Source organism: Amblyomma mixtum, chromosome 1 (genome assembly GCF_055824585.1).
Source record: "Amblyomma mixtum isolate Tamu chromosome 1, ASM5582458v1, whole genome shotgun sequence".
NCBI classification, from domain to species: domain Eukaryota; kingdom Metazoa; phylum Arthropoda; class Arachnida; order Ixodida; family Ixodidae; genus Amblyomma; species Amblyomma mixtum.
Window position 1 is genome coordinate 221,956,974 of NC_143012.1, and position 9,501 is coordinate 221,966,474.

General features: G+C 51.5%; 2 protein-coding genes across 2 annotated transcripts; both read left to right on the forward strand.

Annotated features, from left to right (window-relative positions):
- The first annotated feature begins 228 nt into the window (after window positions 1-228).
- Window positions 229-4,307, forward strand: LOC149370991 (uncharacterized). The gene is made up of 3 exons (XM_089578955.1): window positions 229-1,682; window positions 2,748-4,063; window positions 4,251-4,307. Exons 1-3 carry the CDS (start codon window positions 365-367, stop codon window positions 4,305-4,307), a joined length of 2,691 nt encoding a protein of 896 aa, XP_089435081.1. The 5' UTR covers window positions 229-364.
- A 931-nt stretch (window positions 4,308-5,238) lies between these two features.
- LOC149370992 (uncharacterized) lies at window positions 5,239-9,156 on the forward strand. The gene is made up of 3 exons (XM_089578967.1): window positions 5,239-6,177; window positions 6,375-6,465; window positions 9,050-9,156. Exons 1-3 carry the CDS (start codon window positions 5,239-5,241, stop codon window positions 9,154-9,156), a joined length of 1,137 nt encoding a protein of 378 aa, XP_089435093.1.
- Window positions 9,157-9,501: the final 345 nt, after the last annotated feature.

Below are 9,501 nucleotides of genomic sequence, written 5' to 3' on the forward strand. Positions count from 1 at the left end.
ATTTTACTCACGTCTACTCTATGCTATATTAGTGCGGGGCACTACGACGAAAGGAAATTATGTGTTGTATCGGCCGCTGTGTCATTGTGCGGGCTACACACGGCGCAAGCGTGAAGTTTTCTTTGTACCTCGCCATGTCCCCCCTTTCCATTCCCCTCTCCCCTGGAATACTATATAATCACCCTCTGTTGCAATAAACGTTGTTTTTCGCTTGTCTCGTTCCCAGGCGTGTACGCTCGTTCCGTTCCTGCCGTGGCCTATCGGCCGCGGCTATGTTACAGTGGCGACGAGTCAAAACGACACCCACGCTGTCAAGGCAGACCAAGACGCTCCGGCCCTGAAGACAGCACTGCCAGCGACTTCCATGGCCTTCCAGATGCTCCCGAGCTTCGACGAAAGCACAGATAAGTGGAAGCCGTACTTGATCAAAGTGGAGGCGTATTTCGAAGCAAATGGCATCGCTGAGTCAAGTAAGAAGAGAGCACTTCTTGTGGCTGCACTGAGCACGCAGACTATTCAGATCCTTGCCGGAAGGGTGGCTCCTCAGGCGCCGAACTCTTTGAGTTATGATGAAGTTATCAAAGCCCTGAATGAATACTATGACCCAAAACGGAATGAAATTTCGGAGAGCTACAAATTCTTCAGTCGTTGCCAACTGGAGGGAGAATCTATTCAGGCTTTCCTCGTCGAGATCCGCCGCATCGGAGACAACTGCAACTTCGGCAGTTGCCTTGACAGGATGATCCGAGATAGAATTGTCTGCGGTGTACGCTCAGATGCAGTACGGAAACAACTCCTGGCAAAGAAAGAGTTAAAACTAGACGAAGCCGAAGCGATAGCGATAGCCGCTGAAGCCGCGGAAAACGATGCGAAAAAAATTTCTCCACAAGTAACACCACTACTGAAAATGCAAGCGCGACGCCGGCCAACACCGAGACAAAGCGCCGAAAATGCAGCGTGTCGGCAATGCGGCAGATGTGGAAGCTTGAAGCATGACGCTAACAGCTGCAGCTGGGCCAAATCGCGCTGTTATCACTGTGGTCAACGTGGACATCTCGCAAAAATGTGTCCCAATCGCCGTGCCAAGCTACTCGGGGCTGCTGCACCTGCGCCTCGTGGCCAGACATTAACAGTGCAAGAAACCACTTCGGAAGATTGCTATGAAAATGCTCATATCTGGACTTTGCTGTCGGCGCGAACGAAGTGTCTCGAGCCGCCACTTCGCCGCACATTCAATTGGGGCGGTGTAGAACTGGCAATGGAAGTAGACACAGGATCACCAGTATGCGTCACAGCGCGACAGGTTTTCGATAAGCATTGCAAACACTGGCCAAAATTGAAGCCTTCACATCTGAAACTTTCGTGCTACGCTGGAAGGCTGCCTGTGTTAGGCGAGCTTCAGCTAGTTGTTGCGCACCAAGGTGTGTCAGTTGAATGCAGACTTATAGTGCTCGACTGCAACGGACCAAGCCTGTGCGGGCGAGACCTATTAACCCTGCTGGATAGAGCCGGAGTTCCGGTACTGCAAGTCAGTAGAGGTGAAGTGCCAGTGGCGGGAGAAGCCATCAGCCGCATCAATGCCTTACGGAGCAACTACGAGGATGTATTCTCGGAGGAATTGGGCCTGATTAAGGGACCCCCAGCCAGCTTGGTGCTGAGGGACGGTGCAGTTAGCAAGTTTTGCAAGGCAAGACCGCTTCCGTACGCGCTCCGCGACAAAGTGGCAAAAGAGTTGGATCGGCTAGTGTCGCTAGGCATAATATCTCCCATAAAACATTCGGACTGGGCGACCCCCATAGTACCAGTGCTTAAAAAAGATGGCACAGTGCGGATTTGCGGGGATTTTAAAGCCACCTTGAATCAGGTTTGTGCACTTGAGCAGTATCCCCTTCCGGTGATTGAAGACATGTTCGCGTCGTTAAGCGGTGGTGAAGTTTTTAGTACACTCGACCTGAAAGACGCCTACAACCAGGTGCCACTAGACGAAGCTTCACGCAAGCTGTGCGTGATTAATACGCACCAAGGGCTCTTCTGTTACAACAGGCTGCCGTTCGGCATTTCCTCTGCTCCTGCTATATTTCAAAGGAAGATGGACACCATTCTAGCGGGCCTTCCTGGAGTTCAGGCATACTTAGATGACGTGCTTGTGTCTGAAAAAGCGGCAGACAACGGAGCTCGGCTGAAAACTGTCTTGCAGCGATTTCGAGAGCACGGCGTAAAGCTGCGATACGACAAATGCAATTTCAGCCAGCCATCGGTTACTTATCTGGGACACCGTATCGATCGTCTCGGTCTTCACCCGACGGAAAAGAACGTGGAAGCTATCATGAAAGCACCGAGTCCTCGTAACGTGAGCGAGCTGCGTTCGTTCGTCGGAATGATAACATTTTATTCAAGGTTTCTGCCGAACATGTCAACCGTGTTGTCCCCGTTATACCAGTTACTGGAAAAGAATACGCGATGGCAGTGGAACCACCCTCAGGAAACAGCGTTCGTCAAGGCCAAACAGTGCCTCAAGGATGCCGAAGTGCTTGCCCATTTTGACCCGTTAAAGGAGCTGAAGCTAGAGTGCGACGCTTCGCCACACGGCATTGGCGCAGTTCTGTTTCACACAGTAGGCAGCGTCCACAGACCGATCGGATTCCGTTCAAGGACTCTAACTAAAGCCGAGCGGAATTACTCGCAACTGGAGCGTGAGGCGCTGGCACTAGTTTTTGGGGTCACCAGATTCCGAGACTATCTGTTTGGCCGTGAATTCACCTTGGTTACAGATCACCAGCCTCTCCTTGGATTGCTAAGACCCGACCGCCCGACACCCTCTATGGCTGCAGCCCGCATTCAGCGTTGGGCACTCTATCTCGGAGGATATCGGTACAAACTTCAGTACACTCCCGGAAGACAACTGCTGAACTCGGACGCCCTCAGCAGGCTTCCTCTGCAGTCGCCCGGTCCTAGTATGGAGCCCCAAGAGCCGCAAGAGTACGTTTTTTCTTTGGAAAGCCTGGACGAAGGCACCGTTACGACACGAGAACTGAAGGAACTCACAGCTGTCGACTCGACACTAGATCGCGTCAAATATTACGTGCTACACGGTTGGCCGAAAAGCTTTAAAGGCCTTGAGCCGTGCCTGGCGGTATTTTTTGACCGTCGACTTGAGTTGTCCCTGGCACATGGGTTAATTTATTGGGGACATCGAGTGGTTATACCTGCCGGTGCACGAAAACGATTGCTGCAGCTGCTGCATGAAACCCACCAAGGGTCTTCGCCGATGAAATCCATTGCGCGATCGTTGTTTTGGTGGCCAGGCCTTGACCGAGAGATTGAGGAAATGTCGGCTCAGTGCAAGAATTGCATCGACAATTTGCCCATGCCGCCAGCCGCTCCACCAGCAAGCTGGCCACAAACGTTTGAGAAGTGGTCGCGCATCCATGTGGATTTTGCCGGACCGATAGAAGGCAAGATGGTGCTTGTGCTAATCGATTCGCACACCAAGTGGATAGAAGCAATCCCTCTGAAGCACGCTACCACGACAGCTACAATCCACTGTTTGCGGGACATATTCAGCCGATTTGGCGTGCCAAGAACGATCGTTTCCGATAACGGAACACAATTCACTAGTCGTGAATTTGCAACATTTGTCGAGAACAACAACATATCCCACGTTAGGACCGCCCCCTTCCACCCGCAATCTAACGGGGCTGCCGAAAGAGCAGTCCGAACGGTGAAAGATGGTCTCCGGAAGTTGATGCCTGGCAAATTGGAGCACAAACTTATGCGTCTACTGCTCAATTACAGAAGGACGCCCCAGAAGAGCGGCAAGTCGCCATCAGAGATGCTTCTAGGATACCAGATTAGATCGCGCCTGGATACGTGTTTCCCGAAGGGTAGTGGAGACGCACCGTTGGACAGCCAGGAGTGGCTGCCCCAACTAAAGAGCCGTGTGCACGTTCGCAACTATGGGACAGGAGACAAATGGACACCAGGGCATGTGAAATCTACTTCTGGGACCAGAATGGTTACAGTAGAAACACCTGGAGCACTTGTTCGGCGGCACGTGGACCAGGTACGTCTTCGGCATGCAGGAAAGCAGTCACCCGACACTGCGGGAGAGGCACACCCCGACGGCGCTAGAGAAACACAGTCACCCGACACTGCGGAAGACGCGCGCCCGGACGGCGATACATTCAGGCCAGAGGAATCTGCATCACAGCTCGATATGAGACTGGAAGGATCTACTTTGCCGCCTGCAGTTGGGGATCATCATGCTGACGGCGCATTCCCGGCACTTCCGTCATCTGGAGCAGTAGTGCCAAGCGAACCCGCTCAAGCCTTACGACGCTCGACGAGGACGAGGAAACCAGTTGACCGATTTTAGGAGGAAGAAGTGTTGTATCGGCCGCTGTGTCATTGTGCGGGCTACACACGGCGCAAGCGTGAAGTTTTCTTTGTACCTCGCCATGTCCCCCCTTTCCATTCCCCTCTCCCCTGGAATACTATATAATCACCCTCTGTTGCAATAAACGTTGTTTTTCGCTTGTCTCGTTCCCAGGCGTGTACGCTCGTTCCGTTCCTGCCGTGGCCTATCGGCCGCGGCTATGTTACATTATGATAGGTCGCTCGTGCTGCAAAAACGCTTTCTACGTCTCTTTGAAAATTATAAAGGCAGAATAAGTGACTTACCAACCCAGCCACTATTCTTAAGACACGATATGTTACCGGCCAATAAACTATATTACTCTAAACTGATGAAATTAATCCACAAAGAAAAGCTTTACACTACACTTTCAAGTAGGTCGCCACACTACAGCTTCCGAACTCATACACATACAACTAAAAGAATTAGAACTAATTATGGTAAACAGGATATTGATTATCAAGTAATAAGGATACTTAACCGCCATGGACGCTACATTGATTTTACGCTAGCATCTAAGTTATTCAAATCAACTTATAAAGAATTTTTACAGATCACTGAAGATAATTTATACATATTGTAACGTGCTTTGTGTCGACGACGAAGCGGAGGAGATCGGACTGTAGAGGAAAACGAAGGTGGTCGGTCTGGCTGGTTTTGAGCTCTCCGCTCTGTCATAAAACGTCTCAAAAAGACGTCCCAGACGTGCTCAGTGCCCGCTGAGTACGTAACAGTTGTGGTGGACGTTGCGGGGTACCAACACGGATCCCTCTGGTCCTCGACGCAGCCGCAGAGTTGTTGGATTACCGCCCCTTACATTGGATATGCCTCGGGACGCCGACGCCGAGCAAGCAGCACCCGCTGCGAGCCACTCGCAGCATCACCGCGAACCGCGCACCTTTGCTGGAAGGTCCGATGAAGACGTCGACGAGTGGCTCACTAATTACGAGCGGGTAAGCCGGTATAACCGATGGGATGCTACAGTGAAGCTAGCCAACGTCGTATTCTTTTTAGAAGCGACAGCCCTGATTTGGTTTGACAACCATGAAGACTCCCTCACCACGTGGGACCGTTTCACAGAAGAGATAAAAAAGTGTTTTGGTGACGGTTCTGCCAAAAAGAAACGAGCTGAACAAACGCTGCTTCAACGGGCCCAATTACCTGGTGAGACTTGCACCATGTACATCGAAGACATCATAAAATTGTGCCGGGTAGTGAATTCACGGATGTCTGAAGAAGATAAGGTTGGGCACTTACTTAAAGGGATCGCAGAAGATGTCTACAACTTCCTTATCAGCAAAGACAGCTTGAAGTCTACTGCCGACGTCATTAGGCACTGCAGAACGTTCGAGGCCCTGAAGCTTCGTCGTATTGTCCCGAAATTTGGACGCCTGGCCAATGTCACCTCCATCGCCAGCGTTGACTTCGCTGCTCCAGTGCCGATGGCTCACATGATTCGACAAATTGTGCGCGAGGAACTCCTCCGGCATCAAGAACCTGTGCACCGTGATGACGCCCAGCAGGATGGTTGCGCATTGCAGGCAGAGGCCGCGACACCATCCACTTCTTGGGTTCCAGCTGGCAGTGCGCAGAACATCGCCGACCGGAGACCCTGCGATTTACGGTCCGCCTCCCAGTCTCTGGGAAGACGGCGCGCTTACACAGGCGGTGACTTCGCGCGACAGCAGCCTCCACCTGACTACAACCAACGTTTTGACCCCGCTTGGCAGGCGCCATACGTTGACCGCTGGCGCCCTCCACCAGTGTGTTACCGCTGTGGCATGACCGGACACATATCGCGATATTGCCGCCGACGAGGCCCCATGCAACAAGACCGCCGCTCATGGCCGAACCCTTCCCTTAACCCCGATGTTGAAGTTCAGCACCCTACGCCACCATCCTCTTGGGGTAACTACCGTGCGGCACTGTTGCGAAACTCCTCGCCTGCCTCTGACCGCAGCCTGACTCCACCACCTTCACGTCAACGACGATCACCGTCCCCTCGGCGCCGCTCTCCCCTTCCGGGAAACTAGACGGCGCGGCCGATGGAGGTGAGGCCGCCGGCGATGCGATGACATCAATACCTCTTCCTGTGTTTATGCTAAAGAACAAACTTGAAGTACTTATAGACGGAATTCGAACTATGGCTTTAGTAGACACCGGTGCGACTGTATCTGTAATGAGTTTGACGTTTAAGAATAGTTTGGGACGAAAAGTTATGTTCGGCTGGGATCAGGCTGTGGTGTTTCGGGGTGTTGGTGGTGAAAGATTAGTTCCACTTGGTGTCTGCTCTGCGAATGTTATTATCGGTGGACAAATGTTCAGGACTGAATTTACTGTGCTGTCACGTTCTACGCATGACGTCATACTTGGGATTGACTTTTTGCAGCAGTGTGGTGCAACATTAGATTGTCGTACAGGAGAGATTTCATTGAACGCAACTCTGATGTCGGCTCTAGTGGAAAGCTCCTCTCTTGATTTCGGAGCGTTCTCTATGTCGGAGGACACAGTTGTTCCGGCGACGTCCGCCGTATTCGTGCCGGTTGTTTCATCTAAAATTTTGTACGACGCCTTTGACGCCGTGGTGGAAGCCACTGCACTTACGTGCGCTAAGAAGAGTGTCCTCGTGCCTCGTTGCATAGTCCCCGTGACGGGTGGCCACACCGCGCTGTGGACAGTGAACTATTCGGAAGAGCCCGCCGTATTACCTCATGGCATGAAACTTGCGCATTTCGAGGACAGTTTGTCTGTTTCAATCGCGGCGCTCAGTAACCGCGCTTTTGAAGAGCTGGAACACCCCTGTGAAGATTCCAAAGTTCAAGCTATGGTTAACAAGTCTCTTTCCACAACCGAGCCCCGCATTTTGGTGGAACTGCTTTCGAAGTATGTCACTGTGTTTGATTTCTCCAGAGAAAATCCAGCACCCATTCCGCGTTCTCGCACTCATCATGTGATCAACCCCGGCTCCGCACCTCCAATACGACAGAGGCCTTACCGCGTATCACCGACCGAACGTGAGCTAATAGACCAACAAGTTCAGGACATGTTAAACCGAGGAGTTATCGAGGAATCTTCAAGCCCTTGGGCGGCTCCAGTTATTCTCGTCAAAAAGAAAGATAATACGTGGCGATTCTGTGTGGACTATCGTCGCCTGAATACCATCACCAAAAAAGACGTGTATCCGCTCCCACGCATAGACGATGCCATCGACTGTCTTCACTCCGCCTCATACTTTTCCTCGGTTGATTTGAGATCAGGATACTGGCAAATACCAATGCACCCGAACGACAAAGAAAAGACAGCGTTTGTCACGCCTGACGGACTGTATGAATTCAACGTTATGCCTTTTGGACTTTGCAATGCACCTGCCACATTTGAAAGATTTATGGACACTATTTTGCGTGGTCGGAAGTGGCAGATTTGTTTGTGTTATTTGGACGATGTTGTGATCTTTGGGAAGACATTTAACGAACATAACAGCCGCCTCGCTATCGTCCTCGACTGCGTTGAAAGAGCGGGCCTGGTCCTTAACTCTAAGAAGTGTCACTTTGGCGAATGCCAAATAATTGTCCTCGGTCAGTTGGTCGATAAGGACGGTGTCCGACCGGATCCCCAGAAAGTTGAGGCTGTCAGCAACTTCACAGCGCCGACATCAGTCAAGGAACTTCGCAGTTTTTTGGGGCTCTGCTCATATTTTCGCCGTTTTGTTCCCCGGTTTGCCGACGTCGCCTCCCCTCTCACGTGCCTTCTGCAAAAAGACGTGCCATTCCAGTGGACCCCTGACTGTGAGTCTGCATTCCGCCATCTGAAATTTCTCCTAACGTCGGGCCCTATCCTGCGCCATTTCTGCCCGTCTGCTCCCACCGAAGTTCACACCGACGCCAGTGGTGTCGGAGTTGGCGCTGTGCTCATCCAGCGCCACAGCGGAGAACAGCACGTGATAGCTTATGCCAGCCGGTCACTGAGCAAGTCGGAACGGAACTACACAGTTACCGAACAAGAGTGTCTGGCGGTAGTTTTTGCTGTGCAGCGCTTTCGTTCCTACCTGTACGGCAATGCTTTTACCATCGTCACGGATCATCATTCGCTCTGCTGGCTCGTAAGCCTCCGTGACCCATGCGGCCGACTTGCCCGCTGGGCTTTGCGGCTACAAGAGTTCAACTTCACTGTCGTGTACAAAAGTGGCCGTCAACATGCCGACGCTGACTGTCTCTCGCGCTTGCCTCTTCCGACGACCGGTTGCGACGGCGACAACTTCGACGACTACCTCGCTTCTGTATCACCAACGTTTCCTGATCCTAACCAATTCAAGACTGAACAGCGCAAGGACGGTCCTCTTTGACTCCGCCAGTCATTCCACTGCTGCCCGTTTCTGTATTCGCGCCGGTTTACTTTACAAGAAGAATTTCACGCCCGGCGGTGCGCGGTTTCTTCTCGTCGTGCCGGCAAGCCTTCGAATCCCTGTCCTTCAACTGATGCACGACGATGCCATGTCTGGCCACTTGGGAGTTGCTCGTACCCTTCACCGCACAAAAGAACGGTTTTACTGGCCCAAAATGCGCCAAACGATTCAACAGTACGTAGCCAGCTGTGTCCAATGCCAGCGTTTTAAGCTTCCTACGTCGTGTTCGCCAGGCCAGCTGCACCCTATCACACCTCCGACCACACCATTTGAGCAAGTGCGCATCGACCTGCTAGGCCCTTTTCCACGGTCTGCGAATGGTAACCGCTGGGTTATTTGACCACCTAACACGCTACTGTGAAACAGCCGCCATACGTTCCGCCACCCTTATAAAAATTTCTATAGAAAGTCCATAGACTGTCTATAGACTTTAGTCTATGAAGTCTATAGACTGTCTATAGACAAATCCTTTAGACTGGTCTATAGACAGTCTATAGATTTATGGCCATACACTTTTAGTAGACTTTTGTCTATAGACAGTCTATAGACAAATGTCTACTGAAAGTATATAGGTCTATAGGAAGTCTATAGACACATGTCTATAGACAGTCTATAGACGATCTATAGACTTATGGTCATACATTTCCTATAGAGTTGTCTATAGACCGTCTATAGACACTTGTCT

Excerpts from the sequence above, each read along its gene's own strand:
- LOC149370991 (XM_089578955.1), top strand. The coding sequence starts at position 365 with ATGGCCTTCCAGATGCTCCCGAGCTTCGACGAAAGCACAGATAAGTGG. Across the intron at positions 1,683-2,747 it reads CGGTGCAGTTAGCAAGTTTT|GCCGTGAATTCACCTTGGTT; the intron begins GCAAGGCAAGAC and ends ACTATCTGTTTG. Across the intron at positions 4,064-4,250 it reads TTCGGCGGCACGTGGACCAG|TTGGGGATCATCATGCTGAC; the intron begins GTACGTCTTCGG and ends TGCCGCCTGCAG.
- LOC149370992 (XM_089578967.1), top strand. The coding sequence starts at position 5,239 with ATGCCTCGGGACGCCGACGCCGAGCAAGCAGCACCCGCTGCGAGCCAC. Across the intron at positions 6,178-6,374 it reads ACCGCTGGCGCCCTCCACCA|CCTGACTCCACCACCTTCAC; the intron begins GTGTGTTACCGC and ends CTCTGACCGCAG. Across the intron at positions 6,466-9,049 it reads AGACGGCGCGGCCGATGGAG|GCCAGCTGCACCCTATCACA; the intron begins GTGAGGCCGCCG and ends CGTGTTCGCCAG.